The 24842-nt window shown below is 39.5% G+C and overlaps 1 protein-coding gene across 4 annotated transcripts in view; it reads left to right on the forward strand.

The window, feature by feature from the left end:
• Positions 1 to 19542, forward strand: part of LTN1 (listerin E3 ubiquitin protein ligase 1) — a 45068-nt gene extending 25526 nt beyond the window's left edge. For 3 of the 4 annotated variants that reach the window (XM_037905445.2, XM_037905440.2, XM_043538314.1), the window contains exons 16-30: positions 457 to 658; positions 1688 to 1847; positions 2095 to 2199; positions 2490 to 2632; positions 4748 to 4883; positions 5871 to 6015; positions 9384 to 9597; positions 9946 to 10183; positions 11109 to 11183; positions 11716 to 11902; positions 13495 to 13666; positions 14975 to 15195; positions 16011 to 16205; positions 16826 to 16993; positions 17507 to 19542. In XM_037905445.2, coding sequence (XP_037761373.1) covers positions 457 to 658; positions 1688 to 1847; positions 2095 to 2199; positions 2490 to 2632; positions 4748 to 4883; positions 5871 to 6015; positions 9384 to 9597; positions 9946 to 10183; positions 11109 to 11183; positions 11716 to 11902; positions 13495 to 13666; positions 14975 to 15195; positions 16011 to 16205; positions 16826 to 16993; positions 17507 to 17569 — 2424 coding nt within the window. In that variant the 3' untranslated portion in view covers positions 17570 to 19542. Of the gene's footprint in view, positions 1 to 456; positions 659 to 1687; positions 1848 to 2094; positions 2200 to 2489; positions 2633 to 4747; positions 4884 to 5870; positions 6016 to 9383; positions 9598 to 9945; positions 10184 to 11108; positions 11184 to 11715; positions 11903 to 13494; positions 13667 to 14974; positions 15196 to 16010; positions 16206 to 16825; positions 16994 to 17506 lie in introns of those variants that run through there. The other variant, XM_037905451.2, reaches the window with a different exon arrangement.
• Positions 19543 to 24842: the final 5300 nt, after the last annotated feature.

Consider the following 24842-nt stretch of genomic DNA (forward strand, 5'->3'; position numbering starts at 1 on the left):
CTTGTAACTATACTGTGTATACAATTTTCAGACATAAATGCAATTTTGAAGTTACAAGTGTCTTTTTAATTTGGTTGGCAATATGATTGAAATTAGACAGAAAAGGACTTTAAATTTAAATTAGGAATCCCTCACCAATAACCTTGCTACAGCGGTTAGACCTGTGTTGGGAATAGTTCTCCAGTTAGGGTACCTTTACTGGCTATTGTCATGAACACATGGGAATCACAGTGTGGGAACTTTAAGTGACATTGTAAGTAATTCTGAATTTGAAAAGTTACACAAGTCCATCCGATGAAGTGAGCTGTAGCTCACGAAAGCTTACGCTCAAATAAATTGGTTAGTCTCTAAGGTGCCACAAGTACTCCTTTTCTTTTTACAAATGCCTAAGTCTTTATATTATTCTGTAAAAGTTGCAAGTAATTGTGGACAGGTCCTTTCTTGTGTTCGTTACAGTGGTTACACAAGCCTCTTTTGGAAGGAAGACTGAGCATGAACTGTGAGCATTCAGGAACAGAGGTTAAGCTATGCAAAACAACTAAACTTCCAAACCATCTGTGCACTGCAGCGTTGTTAAGTAAAATGGCACTACTTATAGAGGAACAGGGGGTGGTGTTTGAAAACCATGATGCAGAAAGGAAGAAAATTGAGAATATAAGTAAGTAAGAATGGTAAAACTAAAGAGCAGTTGATTTTATATAGTAGTTGTAAACCATATTGGTGAAAGGTTTGGAATATAGCTAACTGACATTATTACTTTATCCTGTATCTTTTACAGTTGTTGCTCTGATCCTACTTTAAGTGCACAAGTATCTTTTAGTGTGGTGTTTATATATCTAGAACCCTTCTGGCTTTTCATTTTTTTCTTGTATTCATACTCTCTCAACTAACCTCTTGCATACACTGAGGTAAAAATACTTCTTTGCCAAAATACCGGCTATCCCAAAACACTGCCTGTTGCATGGTGAGCATACATGCAATGTATCCATGATAGCGTATTGGTACATTTTGAGTGTTAGGCATGAGATTGGAGACGTTATTGCAATCATTTTTCTTTTCCTCATCACTCTATCCGTACCTCCCTCTTGTTCAGTCACTTTTACTTGTGAAGTGGCTTAATTATTTTCATGTTCTTAAATCAGATCTGACCATGGATGTTGTGCATTTTATGAAGTAGTGATGCCAGTCCATGTTCTTCTTCTGCCGCTATTGAAGAGGAATGTAACTTCTCAGTGTGGTCCTTTATAAGAGGATGAAGAAGAAACAAACACACAGTAATTCAAGAACTGGTTTTAACTTCAGACTGGGGTTACTATCTGAAATTCGGTCTTGACTGCCTACTTTAGGAGCAGCAGCCAGGAAAATTAGAGCCAAGAAGAGTAAGATAATACGAAGGTGTAGGAGAGGAGTCACTAACTAGAGTCCTTTCCATGCTTTTTTTTTTTTTTTTCTTCATTTTAATAGTGCCTAAGCATCTAGAATAGCTTAAATTAATCATGTATTATTGCCTATTGTTAACCCCAAAGTACATAAGTCTTGGTGCCAGCTCATTCCTCTGAGCACCTGAAGTTATGTGTGAATGTAAGCTGTTTTATGTTGAGTTACCAAGATACATGGAAATGTAAGTGGAGGCTCCCCGCATAAACCAGGCTTATTTTAAAACCGATACTTTTGTTGGTTTGATTAGTTGCAGAACTGCTGTACTCATTGCAGTGGATCGAAGAACTTGATGATCCTTCTTGTCTCCTCCTTGAATTTCTCAACATGCTTCAAGTAATCAGTATTACATATGAGGACTTAAGTGCATTTGGTAATACCACCAACCTTCTGCAGATATTATTTAACAGGTAGGTACAGATTTAGAAAATACTTGATGAAATATAACATTCCTGATTTATTCTGGCTTTGGCGTTTGCACTACAGAGGTTATTACTTTTATTGATGTGTTGTATTACAGAGATCGCTTTTACTGATGTGATTTCATTCTGACTTCTTTCGTTAAGGTCTTTTCCTTGATATGGTCACATATGCAGGGTGTGTGTATACAATCTACATGTAAATTAAATAGTTCTTTTTTTCCTTTTTCTTCTGTAGATCAAAAGAGTGTGGAAGACTTTGGGCCTTAGCCATGGTTAGATTGATCCATACAAAGAATATTGCATCCAGTGAAATAAAACAACTTTATATGATGACAGAAGGGTACTCTAATACTACAATTCATAATTCCTTGTAGTTGTGAGTTAATGTTGTTGACGATACTGTGTTGCTACTGGTTCCGATGAATGAAATATGCAGAATGGGTACTATTTATCATTTATATATGCAGTGTAAAAGAAATGCAATTTACTTATATAAATGGCCTGAAAGAAGCAGAATATGAAATAATCTTTCTTTGATCCATGATTCCCAGAAGCCAATTTACATTTTCTTGTAATAAAACTGATTTTTGTTTCCCCGTTTCATTCTTGGCATCTCATTTACATGAACAGGTTTTTCCCATTAACAGAAGGCAACTTGCATACAGTTCAGAGCCTGTCTCCATTTTTACCTGAAGAAGAAAAGGAAGAACTAGTTATCCAGTGTACTGCTAAACTTATGGCATGTATGCAAACCGACCTCGTCGGTACTGATGGTCAGTAACATAACTATACACTCTTCAGCCAGTTTGGTTTATTAATTTAAGGTGGGATGACGTAATTAATTTCTTCATAGTAATGCTTCATAGACTATTTGATAAGGCAACTGTTTACTACAAACGAAGTTTGTTAGTGCAATGAAAATGCGTTATCTTCAGTTGTCAGCTTATTATGTCTTGATTACATGTTGTACGAATGGTTTTATAAACTATTAAGGACTGTTCTCATATATATAACTATTACCCACATGGCCCATCTAGAATGGGAAGCAAATGACCAGGTCCAGATTTTTATGGTATTTAGGCATAGCACTGCTCAGTGTTGCAGTGGGAATTAATGTGACTTAGACTCCTAAGTGCCCTATGTCGCTTTTGAAAATGTGTAACTTTCTGAAAAATTACCCTTTTGAGCAGTGGTTCTCAAACTAGGGCTGCCGCTTGTTCAGGGAAAGCCCCTGGCGGGCCGGGCCACTAAGTTTACCTGCCGCGTCCACAGGTTCGGCCGATCGTGGCTCCCACTAGCCGCGGTTCGCCACTCCAGGCTAATGGGGGCTGCGGGAAGCGGCGGGGGCCGAGGGATGTGCTGGCCACCCTTCCTGCAGCCCTCATTGGCCTGAAGTGGCGAACCGCGGCCAGTGGGAGCCGTGATCAGCCGAACCTGCGGCAGCCCTATTTTGAGAACCACTGCTTTTGAGCCTAAACTTTTTATAGTTGGATTTCTGCCCAAAGTAGAATTGTGTGGGAAAGTATATGCAAAATCCTTTCAGGTGTTTGAATATGGTGTAGTTAAAATAAAAAACAAAACACTCTTCTTCCCTCTTCTTCCTTGTTTTCATTCATTTTTGGCCATGCTCTTATTGACAAGCTACATAAAAACTTGTCATGTCACTATTCCTCAGTGAGGAGTATATCTCTTGCTAATTTGAAAATCTTAGCATTGTTAAAACAAATTCATGACCATTTGGGCAAAACTGTGTTGTATCTTCAGGTGAGCACTTGCAAATAGACATATTGTAAAGGCTTTGTAAGTATGAATTTTTAAACACTGGTTAAGGGGGAACAGTTGATCAAAATCTTGAATTTTCCTGCCCCATCAGATTCTTTATTTTCCCCACAACTAGTGTGTATTTGACTATATTATCCTTGGGTTATACATTCAGTTAAAATTTTCTGGGCTCTCTGTCTTTGCTTCTGAGACTGTATTTTGGCCACCAGGGCCTGACCTGGGAAATTTTACGTAGATAACAATGGAGTGGGTCCTCAGACTATACTGGCTGTATAGGAGATCCCCATGTATCTCTTTGGCACAGTCCTCTGTGATTGAGGAGAATAGATTCCCAGTCAGCTCCTCTGGTCCACATGTCCCATTCTCCCCCATCCTATTTCGCCAATGGGTCCTGGCCGAGGAATGTGTGCCCAGTGTTCTAAACTTTAGTCAAGGAATGAGTTCCCCATTGACTCTGTACTCTACTTACTTCATGAAAGAGCTGGTAAAGTTCTTGTAAATACAGCACCAGATCTTGTGTGAGGTGACATGCACATATAAAGGGTGCAGTTAATGGAATGCTCACGTCATTGGTATGGTGTTTGTAAAAAATGTATCTGCTCTCCAGGAGGTATAAATGCATATTTTCTTCTTTCTTTTAAAATAGAAATTTAAAAAAATACATTAATGCAGTAATAAGCGTTCACAGTTAACATGAGTGTCAAGTTTCCTTGAGCTATGCTAACTCTGCATATTGCATATGTGTAATATTTTCTTTTCCCAATTATCTCATTAAATGTATAGTTTAACCTATTACTCTTTTTGTTTTGTACTGCAAAGGATAAATGTGGTGTTGGAACCTGAGTTTGCATTTTTAATCACTTTTATTATTAACTGTGTAAACTTACCATAGCATTTAGTTGTAATAACAGTGGATTAGCTCCTGAAAGAATAAGAGAGATCTAAATATTGTCCAGAATAAATTTTTGTATGTTTGTATATGTAAGTAAAGTAGTAATTGGATATGCATTTTTCCTTTCCTGTGCTGGCGTTGTCTTGTTAATAAATACATGAATATATTCAAGAGCATTCAATGTGTTCTATGTGCTTTTTTACATGTATTGTAGGAGCTTTTGGATATCTTGCCATTTTAAACTCCTGCTTACATAGTGGAAGCATTGATTGTCGAGAGCTACTGCCTGGAATACTAAAAATCATCATGTCATGGAGAAATGATAATGAGGACAGCTTCCTTTTCAGCTGGTGGGTAACTCTGCTATAACTTAACATAGCCAAATCTTACTATGTATTTTAAAACAGCCTATTTAGAGGGACAAAGAGTTTAAAAATAAAAATCTATTTTTGAAAGTTCCCGTTCAGTAAGAGTACTTGGATACTTGAAGTTAAGGACATGCATAGGTCTTTTCAGGATTGGGGGTTACATCCTTGATGAAGAACCTAAATAAATAGCTGGATTTTCAAAAGGTGTTACGCATCCAGCAGTTTCTGAATACCGTGCACTTTGAAGATCAGATCACTTATTTAGACACCTAAATAAAGACTTGGGAGGTGAATTTCAGGCACCTGTATTTTAGAAATCTGGGTCTGAAAATCTGAGCAAAGACTTAACATGCAGAGAAGAAATACTTTCATTTGTCTGAAGTTCATCCATCTTGGGTTTACTGAAGAGATCTGTGTAATGATGTAATGCAATGGGGACAAACTGGCAAGAGAATTTCATTGTGCCTGCATTATGCATTTAAAGTAGGCAGTCATTGTAGGTGTTTGTGTATCAATTTGTGCATTAACTTGTGGGATTTGCACACCCAGGTGCTCACACTTGAAACTAAACTGTGTGTGATTCATTCATATATTTTATTGGCTACAGGAAATCATTAAATCTTGTAAACCCATGTTGAATTGTGACCTGGAGTATAAGGCAAACTGTAGTTTTAATTACTAAACTTACTGATTTACTTTAGGTTATTATTTGAGCAAATAGATAGTATAATGTGCAGTTGGTGGCCTTTCTAGAATCACAGAACTTCTTGTTTGTTTGCATGTTGGTTTATCTTGTTATTAGTTTACATAGGAACTAACTTCAAAGAAAGCAAGGGTATTTTAAGCACTTACACAGATTCCAGTATAGAATATGAATTTGGCCTAAGAGGAAACACTAAGGCTAGAACAGAAATATTTTATTCCTCTGCATTAATGAGTATGGTTTTAACTTCTGTACTTCTGTTGCAGCAATCTTAAAGAAGCAACGCCTCAGTTGCTTGGTTTCAATATAGAGATGATCCGTTACTTTCCTCTGTTGCTAAAATATTCCACGTCTCCTCTGATGGACAATGAGTGGGACTTCGTAATGTGCTCCATGCTGGCTTGGTTAGAGGTAAAATGATAAGCATCATTGCTAAACAGTATATTGCATCCTGAAATAGGACTCTCAGAATAGACGACATTCAAGACCTATTAATTTGACACTCGACTAGTTTTTTTTCTGTATTTAAAATAAGGAGGCTAACGAACAGATATTTAAGTCTTAATACCTTTCTCTATATGTTCTTATAGCAGCTTTCATCTGAAGGGTGTGGAAGTGCTTTACATAATATAATACAGGGGTTGCATCATCTACCTTGGCTAGAAACATATTCGTTTTTCACCAGGATCATTACAAAATGGAAGGATGGATGTTCATTTAAAGACAGTAGCCCAAAACATAGTGGCAGCTACATTTGTGGACTTGCTATAGAGACGTGTCATTTTAGAGGGTTTTCTATAGTTAGTTATAGTACTTTTTGTGGATCTTGACACAAAAATAAAAGCAGGAGCCCAATTTGAGGGAGGGGATTGATTTTTGTCCAAGGGAATGAGCACCATTTTAGTAATTTCTGGTTGAACGTAAGTTTTCCACAATGTGGAAATGATTTAATGAATGAAGCTTATGAAGTTTTTATACTAGGGAGGGAACGGGGGTGCTTTTCAAACTATGGTTCTGGCCTACTTGGCCATGTAAGGTTTAGTGTTGCAGATACACACATTACTATTTGAATCCACTTGGTGGCAGTTTCTGCCTATCATTATGTAAAAGGGTTCTGTAAAAATGGAAACAATCCATTATTCTAAACCTTGATAAGAGCTGGGGAAAGTTACAGTGGAGTCGCATCTTACGCAGTGGTTAGGTTCTAAAGTCAGCGCGTAAGGCGAAAATCGCGTATAGTCAAAATTACCCTTGAAAATCCCTTAAATTGCCCATACAGTATACTGTACATACAACCCTGTACAGTAATATGTATAATGTATACAGTATATAATAAAGAGTACATATGGAAAATATACAGTAATGTAAAATTATAATTACAGGGGATAATTACAGGGGGGTACTTACAGGGGGTCGTCAGGGCTTGATGTAGATCCAGGAGACGGAGGTGACAGAGAGCTAGGGTGATGGAGAGCGAGTCGTAGATGAAGTGGTGGGCTCTGGTTCAGCTCGAGAAATTTGCGTAGGCTCATCTGCTGCTGGTTGTTTTTCCTTGAAAAACATGGTGATCGGCAACTGTCACTGTTGTCTCTTGAGCTGCTCAAACATTTCTTGATACAGTCTCAAATCGTCTGTAATACTACATGTTATTTTGAGGCTTCGTTCCATAGAGGGATTGTTTTCAGAAATTAAATCATTCAAGTGTTTCGCTGCTTGGAACACTTCAGCAAATTTATGAAGATTCCAACTTGCTGGCTCTTCCTGTTCGTCGTCGTCATCTTCGTCTTCTGTAGACGATTTTATCAGTTCCTCTAACTCTTCGTTAGTCAGTGTTTCTCTATGGCTCTCAATTAATTCTTCAATTTCTTCCTCAAGGATGTCGACAAAGCCATCACCACTCACTTGCCTGGCCACCTGAACAATGCGTTTCACTTCTTTGTCAATGGTCGGGAAACCCTTAAAATCATTCACACATTCTTTCCATAGATTTCGCCAACATGCGTTGACTGTTTCAGGCTTGATTGCATCCACTGCCTGTTTAATATAAGTGATGCAATCGGCAATGTTGAAGGACTTCCAACACTCCATCACATTAAGATTGGGATCAGCATCCATAGCGCTACGTATCCGTGAGAACGTAAGCCTTGTGTACGTGGCCTTGAAACAGCAAATCACGCCTTGGTCAAGAGGTTGGAGGATGGAGGTGGTATTGGGGGCGAGAAAGACTACTTCAGCGTCATTATGCGCAAACCGGAGTGCTGCAGGGTGGCCAGGAGCATTGTCTACGATCAGCAACACTTTAAAGTCAAGTCCTTTCTCTTCGAGGCACCGCTTGACCTCCGGAATGAAACATTTGTGGAACCAATCCAGAAATAATGCTGCTGTCACCCAGGCCTTTTTATTTGATTGCCAGAACACAGGCAGGAGATTTTTGTTCTTGCCTTTTAGGGCACGGGGATTTGCAGCCCTGTAGAGCAAGCCCGGCTTTACTAAATGCCCGGCCGCATTGTCACAAAACAACACAGTCACACAGTCTTTAGCTGCTTTGAAATCAGGGGCTTGTCTTTCTGATTTCGAAATGTAAGTGTGGTTGGGCATTTTTTTCCAGAAGAGCCCAGTCTCGTCAGCATTAAAAACTTGTTCCGGGAGATAGCTCTTTTCTTCTATGATTTTCTTTAATTGTTCGGGGTAGGCTTTTGCTGCCTCTTCATTGGCAGATGCAGCTTCACCAGTAGTCTGCATGTTTTTGAGGTTGAAGCGGTTCCTAAAACTGTTAAGCCAACCTTGGCTGGCTTTGAATTCCTTCTCATCAGAAGGCTGTCCCTCTTTGGCGGGAGGTTTGAACAGCACGTAGAGGCTAAGAGCCTTTTCTTGCAACGTGTTGCCATCGATAGGCACACGTTTACGGTTCATGTCTTCCGGCCATAAGTTTAATGCCTTTTCAGGCTTCACTAAAGTCTTATCACGCACCTGGCTCGTCACCTTAGCAGTTATTGGAGCACTTGATGCCACGGCTTGACGAATTTCTCTCTCTTGAATCTTGATGGCACGGATGCTAGATTCGTTGTGGCCATATTTACGCGCCACATTGGAGACTGACTTACTGTCTCTCAATAAGTCCAACGCAGCCAGTTTTCCCTCCAGCGTTGGAACAGATTGCTGTTTCTTCGGCTGAGCACCAGATGAAGTAGTTGGCTTGCGTTTAGGGGCCATGTTGTACGAAAAATACGTATCTTTAAACACTAGAATCACACTCAGCGTGGCGAGATGCTCACGCTATGAGAGGCACGCGGGAACTGAGACCGACTGTGGAAACAGCAGATTCACTTCTCCCGTCTCTCGCTGACTCCAAGGCATACGCTCATTGAGTGGAAAGGTGGGCGGAATCGTCCGCACTATTTACAGATATCTTGTTGTTTTTCTTTTTTTTTTGCTGAGCGCGTATAGTTGAATTTGTGTAAGTTAAATGTGTGTATGATGCGACTCACCTGTACTGTATTTATTTACTTTCATTGGGATCCAGCAGAAGTTTTTTAATGACCTTGTGAGGTCAAATACAAGGAGCTCTGAAGTGGCGTGAGCACAGATTTGTCTTATTTACTGATTCTCATATAGTATATTTTGTAGCAGTAACTAACGCTTGCTTTTCCATCAAACATCTCAAAGCACTTGATGAAGTACAAATTCTATAGTGATATATAACTCTGTATAAATATAGTATAACACGACTGTCTTAAAGCAGAGTGAGGACTAAGAAATTACTGCCATTTTTTTTCCAGACAACAAGGGAAAACCATTCGCTTTATCATGTTCCACTTGTGCAAATTTTCGCCTGTGTCAGCTGTGACTTGGCTTCTGCCCTTAGTGCTTACTTCCAGGCAGCAACTCCTGAGGCTATCAAAAATCTTCCTATGAACCTGATCAGTGAATGGAAGGAATTCTTTTGTGAAGGCATTCACAACTTGCTGTTAACGTTGTTGGTAAAAGTCACAGGCAAGTATATGGCAATGACAAGCAGGGTAGTAGCTTGATAAGACAAGTGACCTGAGTAGAGGTATTTTTAAGTAGAATAGCTGACAGACTAGGTTTGACTTTATTATATTGAGTGCTCTATTCATATAGTTGTTAGACAGTATTTAACTAACTCATAATGGATGAGCAACAATCGGTGAAAAATATTTAAGGGATATAAAATTGCACTTGGATTTTTAAAAATATTTAGTCTTGGATAATTTAGATAAGTGGAAATAATGTGCCTTAGTTTTCTGTGATTGAACTCACTTGTAACCATAACAAACTGAGCTACAAATGTAATTTTCTGTTTTTCTCCATTACGAACAGGGGAAAGCAAAGATGCATCTGAAAAATCCTTTCAGAACTCTATACTGAAGTCCTTAGGTGAAGTTCTAACATACATTTCAAAGGACCAATTGTTGAACCACAAACTGCCAGCCAAGTTTGTTGCTGGCCAGAAAACAAACCTCCCAGATAACCTACAGACTTTGTTAAACACATTATCTCCATTGCTGCTATTCAGAGCTAGACCTGTACAAATCACTGTCTACCACATGCTATATAAGTAAGGAATCAACCAGTGATCTTTTCCTCTCTGTTTTTAAACTCTGTAGAATTTTGCATTTTGAAATGTGAGGAGACTAGTGAAATAGTTTTCCATTTGGAAAAACCACTAAGTGGTAATTTATGTACATGTAGTGAACTTTGATATACATATATTCAGTGTAAATACTGAGTAATTTTAGAACTATTTTAATTTTAGCCTAATGTATTAACATAAAGGAAAAACTTTCGTTTTTAAGGAACATGCAAACGTAATTTGATTTTCTGACAGAATTGTGTATGTGCTTTAAGTATAGTATCAATATTACTACAATCCAGGGTTGCCTAAGTGTTTTCAGTCTAGCCCTGTGTTTTGAGATATTCATAGCTTTCCAAAACTTTTGTCTGTTGAGCTGAAATTTTCCTGGGTTGGTCTCTGCCTGAAGGTAAATTTTACTAGAGCGTTTGAGCCAAAACTCTTCAGACGTTTGTGTATGAGGAAAGTGGGGAATAATTCTTCCTTATTCTCAAGATTCTTCTGAACTTTCTTTGGACAGCCCTAGTGCCTGAAATTTGGTACATATACTTGACTACCTTTCATGCAATTTATAAGGTACATATGACCTGAAACATAGGCTCCATAGCAGCTTATGCCTCTCATTTAGAGTGCCATCAAAGGTCTGTAAAGGCTGATGGATAGGCTTGTTCAGCAGTATAGATGTTAGGACTTCTGAGTCCTCCTAAAATAAAGATGAGTAAAGGGAAAAACTGAGCAAGACTATGTGCCTTCTGGCACCTGTAATTTAAGCAACCAGTTTTGGATGTGTGTCTTATAGACACTGCACTATTTTTAATAAATACATTGCCAACAATTTAATGCTTTTCTTGATATACGACACAAATATTGTAGGCGGTAAAAATGAAAACTGGTTCTCTCAACTCCACAGGTTAATGCCCGAGTTGCCTAAATTTGATGATGAGGATCTCAAATCCTATGGTGATGAAGAAGAGGAATCAGCTTTGTACGTTTTTTTTCTATTTTGACTTCAGTTCTGCATTTTTAAAGGGGATGGGGTGTTGCATGTCATGGGGTCAAGAAGGACTTTTAATCCAGTATATAGCATTGCAAAAAGCAAACTTCAGGAGCAGTTAGTTCAGTATTACCACCTGCCTAGATGGTAAGAATGGATTGCGCTTTCTATTGTGTTTATCCAGCACTAGCACACTGTGAGTTCTGCCCAAATATAAGTTTAAAGCAATTCAGATAAAGGCCAGAGTCCTCCGTTCAGATCCCCATGGTAGCATTCAATCGCTATATTCTGCTCTTCCTACAAGAAGTTAATTGGAGGTCTGTCTATTTAAGGGGAGAGGAGTATTAAAATGTAATACTGCTGTGCGGACTGAGAAGAGTATTTCATTGTAAGAAGAGAGCTTCTTTTGATATATTTACATGTTTGGTACCAAGAGGATGCTGAGCAGGCTGTAAAAAATAAAAAGTTTTATTTTGTATATTTCATCACTATGCCAAATATATAATGCCTTATCATTCTGTAGGTCACCACCTGCAGCTCTTATGTCTGTTCTTGCCACTCAAGAACTCTTTCTAGAAAACATCCTAGAATGCATTCCAGTTGGAGAGTATGCAGTTGTTCAGCCACTGAGCGAAGAGTTCTGCTTTATTTTGGGATATCTGCTCACATGGAAATTAATACTAACTTTCTTCAAGGCAGCTTCTTCTCAAGTATGTATTTAATTAATGTTTTTTCTCCCAATGGGTTTTCTTTACATTCCTATCTGGCCAGGGTCCATTTACACCTGGTCCTGAAGTTTCCTCTTAATATTTTTCTTCCTTTTAAGTAGTCAGTGGTTTCAGGCCTTCAGGTAATGCAGAATTAATGGTATTCTTTTTCGAACCCATCAACACTGAATACACTGATAGAACTCACTACCGATCTCCCCTTTCCCTAGTGCTGAGCATTTCTTACACAGCACTAGTACTCTGCCATTAAGCTAGTAGTGGAACTCATGTGTTTGACATGGCAGTGCAGAAAGCTGCGATTACACCGAGTAGTAAATATAATGCTTTAAGAATTTTATTAAAATATATAATTTGTAAGCACTTTTTAAGCAGCCTCATTGGCTTTTTATTAATATTCTATTTATCCACCTGCGAAATGCTTACTTTACAATATTTAGAAATCTTCCTCAACAGGAAGCAAGACATCACTGTAGAACCTGTATATTAATGTTCGTGTAAGGAGAACAATCTTGCTGCAAGAGATACCTAATTTGAATTCAAACTATTGTTTGTAAATAGGAAGTATTTGGTGCATTTAATTAAATATACAGCTGTAGGTAACCTTACTAGTTAACCACCAGAAGACCTTGTGATTCAATCAGTAAACAATACTTGAGGGACGTGGAACAGTGGAACAGGACGTGGAACAGTGTTTTTAAGGTAATGTGATAGTTCACAGTAGAAGGCATATTGCGTACATTGTCATTCTTACAATTGATCTACTCTATGCATCAGTGACTCCTAATTTTAAATTTAGTATCATGTTATAAAGTATCTAAATCCCATTGAAGGAGTTGTCCAAAATAATGTAATTTATTACTGTTAAAGAGTGATAGAAACGTTATGACATTATATATCATATATACCAAAGTGAACCATTTGGATTCCTGTTCCATTTGTGGAGTTCACATTTGTAGGTATAGATGTAATGGAAATGAATTCTGTGTTAACAGCTCATTGGAAACAAAGCTAAAACAACATTCTAAATTTAGATTTTTCCTTTTCTCTTAGCTCACCTATTCAAGCACAAGATTGTTCTCTACAGTATGTTCTTGAGTTCTTGGTCTAGTCTAATTCAATAGCCTGAACCATGAGGCTTCCATCAGTTCACTTAAAAGATAGTAATAGATTTTGGTGTCAGAATGCTTTTCCAGATAGCCTATATGTTGGACTGCCCTGACCAGTTTATCTCCATGCTTAATGTTTACATGTAGATGTCTGTCTGTCCTAGGTATTTATATAATCCTCATCATCATTAGTAGATGAGCACCTCACCATCTTTAATGTATTTACCCTCCCAACACCCCTGTTAGGTAGGGAATTACTACCATTTCAAGATAGGAAACTGAGTTACAGCCAGGCTTAAGAGGAGGCAGGAAGTCTGTAGTGGAGCCAAGAATTGAATCAGAGTCTCCCAGGTCCTAGGCTAATGCCCTAATTGCTGGACCAACCTTCCTCTCTACACGTACATGTTCATATCGGAACGAGCTGCTTTTTATTAGGACTCATACGTACTTTATTTTTCCCTGCACCAGCTGCGGGCTTTATATTCACAGTACCTTCGAAGAACTAAGAATCTGAATAAACTGCTTTATCACCTGTTCAGGCTTATGCCAGAAAACCCTGCCTTTTCAGGGCCAGCTACTGAAGTCCCAGATAAGGACACAAAAACTTTCTTTACAGAAGAACTTCATTTAGGTGTCAAAGGTTAGTAAAAATGTAGATGATATTTGTTCACTCGGAGTAACTTCAGCCTTAATAAGGTTAAAATATGCTTCTTAGTGAAGGAAAATGATAAATCCTAGAGAAACATTTCCCTTCCTTAGTCTCATCGCTGAGTTATTGCCAGAAAAAGCTGTGATGGGAAATCCTTAATACCAATTTATCTCTGAAAAGAATAGTGCCCTGTGTCTGCACACGTTCAGGGTTTAGATCAGGGGTTCTCAAACTGGGGGTCGGGACCCCTCAGGGGGTCGTGAGGTTATTACACGGGGGGGTCACGAGCTGTCAGCTCCATCCCAAGCTCCGCTTCGCCTCCAGCATTTATAATAGTGTTACATATTAAAAAAGTGTGTTTTTAATGTATAAGGCGGGGGTGGTCACACTCAGAGACTTGCTGTGTAAAAGGGGTCATCAATACAAAAGTTTGAGAACCACTGGTTTAGATGGTGCAAGAAAGGGGAAATATTTAAGCCTACAATGTGTTAAGTCTGCATGCAGATTTCTTGCTTCATTTCTTAAATGGACACTTTTAGGTAGCTTAAGCCAACTTTTAGATTGTCTATTTAAAAATATATATGAAGTTAATAAACATTTCTTCAAAATACTTAACTCATATTTGCATTCACATATCTGCAAATACAAATGTTGCAGCATAGTGCTAATGCATGAGAAACAGAGTGTTAAATTGTCTAGAGACAAAAGTTAAGTAGATTAGTTAATTTTCATTGTTCCACCAGAAAAGTGCAAAAAGCAAATTAAACTTGAACATTATTTTTCCAATAATCTAAAGTGATATTGGTAACAGAGGCAAGGAAATACAGTTTCAAAATTAAAATGTTTGTTTTGATTTCATCATTTTCATATTACTATATAACATAACCAAAATAAAATGAAAAATTGTTTAGAAAGGAAATTGAAACGTTTCATTTTAAAAACAGCCAAATGGAACGAACACTTGGACGTTGTTGGAACAATTTTCCCCTTTTTTGGTAAAATTTCAGCAAAACAAACACAACTTGGCAAAACATTTCAGTTTAGACACAGCTGCTTCCTCTAAGGGAAAATGGTTCCGTTTAAGTTTTTCTAACCAGCTCTAAATCTGAATGTTCGTAAGAAGGATAGCATTTATGGACAAGAGGGGTTGGGAATTGTTGGTATGCTTTCCATTGCTGGCAACAGGCTCTATCTTGTAATCAAATTATTAAAATAATGCTCCTATAGGCATGGGTCAGAAACAGTGCTTTGTCACCTATATGATATTTGACAAAATGTTTTTGATTTTTTCCCCCCAAGATACAACAATACTGTCATCTCAGATTCCACACTTGGCTTGCTCGGTGTATCATATGACATTGAAGGACTTGCCAGCCATGGTTAGGCTTTGGTGGAATAGCTGTGAGAAACGTGTCTTCAATGTTGTAGATAAATTTACAAGCAAATATGTCAGCAATGTACTTTCTTTACAAGAAATATCTTCTGTGCAGACTAGCACCCAGTTATTTAATGGCATGACGGTTAGTAAGGCCTTTATCTTCTCAAAAAGTTGTTTGTGAATTGTCTTGTAAAAACTGAATTATAAACTTTCCAATGTTTCTAAACCAGGCATTAAATACAATAAGGTGTTTTAAGTGCCATCTAAGTAAAGATCATTGAGATAATATCAATGGAATAGAACTATCAAAGGATAGTGGTCTCTTGCAGTTGTGACTGGAACGAAATCCTGACCCTGTAGAAGTCAACAGTTTTGCCCTTGACTTCAGTGGAGCCAGGATTTTACCCTAGATCTTTATCAAAATGCTGTAATGGTCAAAGCAGAGATGTTGCTTTTTCAGAACCTGACTGATCCTCTAAAAATAAATAAACCAACTTTATTTCTATTATCATAAATGATTGATAGCATAATTTAATTTGTTATTGGGTTAGTAGGATGACATTTGTTCGCTATAGAATTGCTGACTTCCTGTACTTGGAATAGTGTAGAAAATCTTGGTGCATGTACTTCAGTCAGAGAGGTTATCCGTATCAGTGCTCTTTTTCTGCAAGACCACTAGCAATATGGTACCTTCTGGCTAGTGTAATTTTTTTTAAAATTTATCCGTGATTGTCAGTCATCTTTCAATCTGATTGGCTGGTACCAGTTCTATTTAGTTGGCATGACAAAGGTTGGCATTTTTCTTTAATGAAAAGATTTGTCAGTCACTTGTTTTCCTGTCCAAGTATATGCAGTAAATTATGGATGTTTCATGTAATATAAAAAGCCTTGAGAAAGTGTATGTTTAACATAAAGTGAGATCTCGCCAGTTTTTTGAATGTTTCTGTTTTTCTGTAGGTAAAAGCTCGGTCTGCTACTCGGGAAGTGATTGCTACCTATTCAGTTGATGATATATTTATTGAACTGATAATACAGCTTCCGCCAAATTACCCCCTGGGCTCAATCACAGTTGAGAGTGGAAAGAGGGTTGGTGTGGCTGTTCAGCAGTGGCGCAATTGGATGCTACAGTTAAGCACATACCTCACTCACCAGGTGAAGTTTTAGGCAAAACCCTTGGTTTTGACAACTTAGGACATACAAACAGTGACACAAAAATGGTAGAACAATCTTAGCAATATAGTGTTGACTGAAATATAACACCAGGATCTACATCTGTGGATGATGAACCATTACAGTCTCAAAACTTCCCCTAACATGAGACCCTCTAAAATTGGGTGGGTTGGTTGGTAATTATGGATGTCACTCTATACTTGTGATGATAAGAAACTAACAAAACGATTAATGCAAATAGCTTTATAAATGCTCTTAAATGCACATTGTCCACTACGAGTTCTGTAGAGAGGAACATGTCTGGAAGCCGACGGATACGTTATAGGATACTGTCCATTGTAGTTGAAATACCTGGCTTTATTTGATTATGTACATTAAAATTGTACGTTTCATCCCTTTACCGCACCCTTCATAAATAGCATGTCATCTTCGATTAATGTTTCAGGATAGGGTCCAAGTCCCCCTATGTATGTATACAACACCTCATACAGTGGAGCCCCGGTCCTGCCTGGGGCTTCTGGGAGTTACTAGAATAGAAATAAGAGATGTTCTAAAATGTTAACACATCACTGATTGCTGTTGTGACTCTTTCCCTCTGTTAGAATGGAAGTATTATGGAAGGCTTGGCTTTGTGGAAAAATAATGTGGATAAACGGTTTGAGGGCACTGAAGATTGCATGATCTGTTTTTCAGTCATTCATGGTTCCAATTATTCTCTTCCCAAAAAAGCCTGTAGAACATGCAAGAAAAAATTCCATTCAGCCTGTTTGGTAAGTACCCAGAGTTGGTCTTGTGTACATGTTTGTATTTTGCCTAAATTTAAAATCTGGTTCAGATTGCAGGATGTAAACGATATTAAAGCTGACAAAATGGTAATCATGAGTATATCAGAAAAGTCTGTATTGCCATACAAAAGAAAAGTACTGCTTCTCTAACAATATAATTCCGAGAGAGTTCTCACTTGTGGATCCTACCTTCTTAAAATGACACCAGACAACGGAGAGAATCCTGGAGGGTATCTTTCAGAAACTAATGTTGCGTTTTATGTTTGTATTTCAAGACTTTGCTTCTGTTAGGGGAAGTTGCTTATGCATGGTTTATTGGACAAATAACTTTTACTAGACTATTTAGTATTTGGTAGCTATCTTCACTGGCAAATTATGTCACTATATCTGATAAAACCTTACACCTGTCAAACAAAACTGAATGAAAGTGTTCTAATGTAAAGCTCTTTTAAAATTCATCATATGTTCACATTTTATATGTTTCTATTTTTCTTTCAGTACAAATGGTTCACATCTAGCAACAAATCCACCTGCCCACTTTGTCGAGAGACTTTTTTTTGAAATACAGTGCTCTTCTCCCTCTTCAATAAAATGAACAATGTAGTAAATGAAGAGGAGGCACTGGTCCTGTCAAGAACTGTACATTGAAGGAAGTCAGCTTACTTTTGGGAAATAATATCAGAATTATCTTAAATTGTTTGACTAAAGGGATGATCCATGTTGATCTCTGGACTGTTGTTGTAAAGGTTCTGAAAGACTTTGATAGAAAATATATGTAAGAATAGTTTATTTTAATTTGTATATTTTTTAAAATGTTAAAGTATTCTAAAAAGTCAGAGGTGATTGCAATAGTTATGTTTTCACCGAAGTACTGTTCAACAATAACTCAGTCAATTAAACCTACCTAGGTACAATCCAACACACTGTTACACACTTAAGCAGGATGGCATTTCTAATTTACAGGTGCATTTAGTGTAGGTGGCATGAAGATCTGAATTTCTGGAACCATTAAATTTGCATTTATAAATGCTTCTCATATTTGAATTATTAGCTGCAGCTGCTATTGCATTAAAGTTAATTTAAAGCATGTGATAAAACATCAGTGGTAATTTAATGTTAAATCCTGATCTGAAATACAAGGTAATCTAAAGTATTTATAAACTGAACGTTACTAGTATAACCCCATTTTTTAATTTCTAAGATTGAAAAGTTCAGCAGGTAAAGTCAGAGAGAGAAGTTAAAGAAGAGGAAGGATACCAACCAGCTGTTGTGCTCTCATTATTGCTGCTTTCTTGATCTACAGTTGGTGAAAACCTTAACATTTTAATGAAACTTTATGCTCCACTGACATTATCCAGGGATCATAGGGATTTAGCTTAATAACTGAATTTAGTGTTTGTTACAATTTAAAATTGTTTCACTAGTAACTTCCATTCATATAAGTTCATTTTCCAGAGAAACATGTTCAGAACATATAGCCCATTTTTACTTTGAAGCTATGTTATTTCATGTGTTAAATATTTGGATCCATAAAGTCACACAGTGCAAAGGGAGAAATAGGCCTATTATGTCAATGTTTCGAAGCCTGTGGGATTGTCCTGTTTTTCTTTGTCTTTTGGCCAATGGATTTTCTGGGGAAAAAAAAAAAAAAAAAAAAACAACCCTAAATTTTAAGTGACTCGTGCTTTAGGTATCCAGTTAGACCAGGAGTGGGCAAACTTTTTGGCCCGAGGGCCACATCGGGGTTGTGCAACTGTATGGAGGGCCAGGTAGGGAAGGCTGTGCCTCCCCAAACAGCCTAGCCCCTGCCCCCTATCCACCCCCTCCCACTTCCTGCCCCCCTCAGAACCCCTGACCTATCCAATGCCCCCCCCCCACTCCTTGACCCCTAACCGCCCCCCAGGATCCCACCCCCTATCCAACCCCCCCGCTCCCTGTCCCCTGACTGTCATGACCCCTAACCACCCTCCAGAACCCCACCCCCTATCCAACTCCCACTGCTCCCCATCCCCTGACTACTCCTCACCACAAACCTCCACCCCATCCATCCGCTCCCTGTCCCCTGACTGCCCCCAGGGATCTCCTGCTCTCCACCCCCTTACCATGCCCACCATGCTGCCCAGCAGGCTATAGCGCTGGCAGCGCAGCGCGCTGAGGCTGCAGGGGAGGAGGGGTGAGGGGCTAGGCTCCCTGCCCGGGAGCTCAGGGGCCAGGCATGACGGTCCCATGGGCCATAGTTTGCCAACCTCTGAGTTAGACAGATCTTTGAAAGGGGCCTGATTTTCAGAAGGTGTGCTCAACCTTGTCTCAAAACCAGGCCCTTTCAAGGTGGGCATCCAGAATCACTTGTAGCTTTTGAAAAGACAGGCTGACATGTATTGTAAATACAATAGATCAGTAGTGCCAGCACTAAGCTGCTTGTGGAGAACTTCTGCATTTTGATTATCTTTTATTAAAGAAAGCAAAAGGTGGTATTTTAACATCAATCTCTGAAAAAACATATTAAAGGAAACAGTTAGTTTCCATAATTTTGATACTTTAGCAGAAATGCTTCTCATATTTTTATAGTAATTTATTAAATATTAATCATTAGTCTACATGATTGTTTACTGCAGATTAGGAGACAACTTCTGCTGGATTAATGAAACAGCTGGACACCTTTATTAGTTAGCAGCCCAGATCTTGTGAATTGCACCTACCACAGAAAGCTTTAAATGGCTCGCAAGTTGGTTCTGTTACGTATCCTGTAGTCCAGACTTCAGTAGTGGGAAGCAATGCCTTTCTTCTCCAAAGTATCTGGATGTGGCACCTCTTTTGCTAGCTAGTGCCTGCCCTCTGGTGATCCACAACTGTTTAATCTCTTACGCTAACAATTTTTGAAAAAGGATTAACCTTAAAACATTGGCAGAATAACTGTAGAGCAGAATATGAAATGTAGGGTCTTGATCTTCAAGTCACTGCTACCTCTAAGGGTGAAATCCTGGCCCCACTGAACTCAATGGCAAAACTCATTGGCTTCAGTGGGGCCAGGATTTCACCCCAATTTATACTAGTTGCCTACATACTGTGTGCTCTGCTATATTTTACTACAAATACTTGAGTCACAAAATATAAAGATGAGTAACATCAATTGTCCTAGTTATAATAACATCTAGCCGTTCTAATCCCATTTTATAAAAATATCTCAAGGATTGAGAACAGTCTGTTTAGCTGGACCCTTGTAGAATTTTCTAACTTTAAATGCATTTAAATGTAGCTCAGCGTCAGTCACAGTTGAGACATATGGGATATTCCCCTCGTGCCTGCATTTTATGGGGATGGTAACACAGCTGCTGCTGCCCACGGCCCCTTTGGCTTGCTGCCCAATCTTCTGCCTCCATGGCAGCAGTTCAGTGGTGGTTGACTTTGCTCCCAACCATTTCTTTGCCAACTTTAATTTTAATGATTTTGTGGACAGTAGTGACAACGTTTACTCATCCTTCTTCATCCCTCTGCATCAGGTGTATTGTGATGTCAGCCAGCTGGAATCACCACTGCAGGCCTCCCTCTCACCCAAAAACTATGACAGAAGTGACCTATAAATAGGGCCCTATCAAATTCACTGCCATGAAAAACACGTCACAGACCATGAAATCTGTATAGCGTAGGGCAAAGGCACACAAAACACCAGATTTCACAGGGGAGACCAGTGTTTCTCAAACGGGAAGTCCTGACCCAAAAGGGAGTTATGGGGGATCACAAGGTTATTTTAGGGGGGTCATGGTATTGCCACACTTACTTCTGTGCTGCCTTCAGAGCTGGGCAGCAAGAGAGCAGCGACCGTTGGTCAGGCACCCAGCTCTGAAGGCAACGCACTGCCTGCAGCAGCGCAGAAGTAAGGGTGGCAATACCATACCAGGCCATCCTTACTTCTACGCTGCTGCTGGTGGCTCTGCCTTCAGAGCTGGGCTCCCGACCAGCAGCCGCCGCCACTCTCCAGCTGCTCAGCTCCAAAGGCAGGGCCACTGCCAGCAGCAGCACAGAAGTAAAAGTAGCACCACCACACTCCCCCCTACAATAACCTTGCAACCCCTCCACAACTTTTTGGGTCAGGACCTCTACTTTTACAACACCGTGAAATCTGAGATTTAAATAGCTGAAATCATGAAATTTATGATTTTTAAAGTCCTATGACCTTGAAATTGACCAAAATGGACCATGAATTTGCTGGGGCCCTACCTATAAACACTAAGCCACATCAAAGCAGCGTTCTATAGGTGATGCAGCATTTATAGGCTCTTCAGAGGGTGAATTATGCCCTGCCTGTTCAGCTAGCCCACCCTTGCAGTGCCACAGTAAGCACACAGAAAAGAAGTACTTGTGGCACCTTCGAGACTAACAAATTTATCTGAGCATAAGCTTTTGTGAGCTACAGCTCACTTCAGCAGACAGTAAGGTTAAGTCACCACCTTGGCCCAGAGAGCTGAAACTCCAATAAAGGAAAATTGAGAAGAGGTGATGGAACATATTGGGGAGAGAATCCAAAGATAAAGCAATTCACCATCTGGCCAGCTCAGGGGGTAAATCTCAGGGTAAACATGAGCCAGAAGAAAAGAAGTGAGTCCTACTCTCCCTGGCTAATGCAGCAGGGCTCCTACCTACCTTCCCTTCTCCCCAATATGAATCGGGACTGCCACAATGAGACCCCATCTAATGAGCAGTGGGATTGGGATTGAGGGGGAGAACAAGGAGACATAGCTAGAGGGCTGAAGGCACTAAATAGCTGCAAGTTCCCACTGCCTTTGTTGGGTAGTAATTCCTGCAAAGCAGACGCATAGGGCCAAAAGGGTAAGAAAAAATGTAAAAAATTTACCCAGGTATTCATCCTCTGACTCCACTATCTCTACTGCGGAAAGAGAGCTCTCGGATTCAGGCTCGGAGAAGGGCTTAGGAAAAAAAGCAGCAAAGATTTCCACCCCCCGATAAGTTTAACAACACGTGCAGAAAGGTTGCATCTGCCCTCCAGTGCCAACTCTGGAACAAGCACAAGTCTAAGGACAAATCTCTTCTTTCCATATCACTGCCTGAGACAGCCATTTTGATCATTAATTTTGGGGGAGGACTTTCTCTCTCTCATTCTACTATCTTATCCCTTCCTTTCTTACCCAATAACTTCCATTCTGCTAGTAGCGTGTCCCATAATTATACCCCTTCTGGATGGCTTTGTAGCAAAGGAACAAAATTAAATTTTTTTATCTACAGTTTGTTAGCTAGTTAGCCTACTGCACATATGTTTACTGGCTGGCATTGAAGCAGTTGTTACTCATCATTCTATGAGTTTTTATAAACATTTGAAATAAAAGGTCTGGTGCAAGCTGGAGAAGGGAGCATGATCAGTAAAAGCAGCATTATAGCACTGAACTGCAGGTAGGAGAGGAATAGCCCATACTTCTCAGAATTGTGGGAGACTCCGCTAGCAGAAAGGAAATTATTGACTAGAAAACTTCCTATTCTTAAATATATAATATAAGTAGAGCCCTTTGTTTTCGGTTTTTATTTAATTTTTCCTGGGAATTTATTAGTGTTTGTTACCACAAGAACAAACACAGGTGAAAATCAGTCCAAAAAACCATTAATAATTTTTCTGGGTAAATAATGGGGCTTATTGTGGTGGACAGAAAGACAGGGGAAAAAATATTCAGTAGATTAATGCTTTGAATTCCGTTCATCAGCGTGGTTTATTGCAGAACTAAAAGAACTCAAAACACAATGCCACCTCTGAGTTTAAGAAAACAATAAAACTTTTCATTTGAATAAACAGTTCACTGTTGTAGACTTAGAACTATTAGCCTATAAATATCTACATTTAATTATTGGGCCACACCATTTGCAGCGCATACACTCAACTTCATCCTTTTCTCCTGTTTTTGTTTTTTTTAAAACTTTTGAATACTTTCTTGTGTTCTGAAACATATTCTGATACAGATTTTCGTTTTCATCCCATTTTAGAGTGTCGAATCTTTAAACCGTTTATCTGCTAACAGCTTGAAATGTGTATATGGTGGGTGTGAGATTCAACAGTATGTTCAGATGCACACCCACTTCAGAGCACGCGTGCATGCCTGTTTGTTTACTGTGTGTATCTTCTTGACTAATACATAGCCTTACTTCAACAGGCAGCTTTGCATATACACACAGACTAATCATAGAATTCTATGATTCTATGATGTGTGTGTGTATATATATATTATATGCAAATTAGAGAATTGGGCCAAAAGAAATCTGATGAGGTTCAACAAGGACAAGTGCAGAGTCCTGTGCTTAGGGCGGAAAAATCCCATGCACCGCTACAGACTAGGTACCAACTGGCTAGGCAGCAGTTCTGCAGAAAAGGACTTAATGGTTACAGTGGACGAGAAGCTGGATATGAGGCAACAGTGTGCCCTTGTTGCCAAGAAAGCTAACGGCATTTTGGGGTGTATAAGCAGAAGCATTGCCAGCAGATCGAGGGACGTGATCATTCCCCTCTATTCAGCACTAGTGAGGCCTCATCTGGAGGCCAACTGTGTCCAGTTTTGGGCCCCACACTACAAGAAGGATGTGGAAAAATTGGAAAGTCCAGCAGAGGGCAACAAAAATGATTAGGGGACTGGAACACATGACTTATGAGGAGAGGCAGGTTATCTCAAGTGCCTATATACAAATGCACAAAGCCTTGGAAACAAGGAGGGAGAACTGGAGGTCCTGGTGATGTCAAGGAATTATGACGTGATTGGAATAACAGAGACTTGGTGGGATAACTCACATGACTGGAGTACTGTCATGGATGGTTATAAACTGTTCAGGAAGGACAGGCAGGGCAGAAAAGGTGGGGGAGTAGCACTGTATGTAAGGGAGCAGTATGACTGCTCAGAGCTCCGGTATGAAACTGCAGAAAAACCTGAGTGTCTCTGGATTAAGTTTAGAAGCGTGAGCAACAAGGGTGATGTAGTGGTGGGAGTCTGCTATAGACCACCGGACCAGGGGGATGAGGTGGATGAGGCTTTCTTCCGGCAACTCGCAGAAGCTACTAGATCGCACGCCCTGGTTCTCATGGGTGACTTTAATCATCCTGATATCTGCTGGGAGAGCACTACAGCGGTGCATAGACAATCCAGGAAGTTTTTGGAAAATATAGGGGACAATTTCCTGGTGCAAGTGCTAGAGGAGCCAACTAGGGGGGGAGCTTTTCTTGACCTGCTGCTCACAAACCGGGAAGAATTAGTGGGGGAAGCAAAAGTGGATGGGAATCTGGGAGGTAGTGACCATGAGTTGGTTGAGTTCAGGATCCTGACACAGGGAAGAAAGGTAAGCAGCAGAATACGGACCCTGGACTTCAGGAAAGCAGACTTCGACTCCCTCAGGGAACTGATGGGTAGGATCCCCTGGGGGAATAACATGAAGGGGAAAGGAGTCCAGGAGAACTGGCTGTATTTCAAGGAATCCCTATTGAGGTTACAGGGACAAACCATCCCGATGTGTAGAAAGAATAGTAAATATGGCAGGCGACCAGCTTGGCTTAACGGTGAAATCCTTGCGGATCTTAAAAGTAAAAAAGCAGCTTACAAGAAGTGGAAGATTGGACAAATGACCAGGGAAGAGTATACAAATATTGCTCGGGCATGTAGGAATGAAATCAGGAGGGCCAAATCACACCTGGAGCTGCAGCTAGCAAGAGATGTCAAGAGTAACAAGAAGGGTTTCTTCAGGTATGTTGGCAACAAGAAGAAAGCCAAGGAAAGTGCGGGCCCCTTACTGAATGAGGGAGGCAACCTAGTGACAGAGGATGTAGAAAAAGCTAATGTACTCAATGCTT

Source organism: Chelonia mydas, chromosome 1, assembly GCF_015237465.2.
Source record: "Chelonia mydas isolate rCheMyd1 chromosome 1, rCheMyd1.pri.v2, whole genome shotgun sequence".
NCBI lineage: Eukaryota > Metazoa > Chordata > Testudines > Cheloniidae > Chelonia > Chelonia mydas.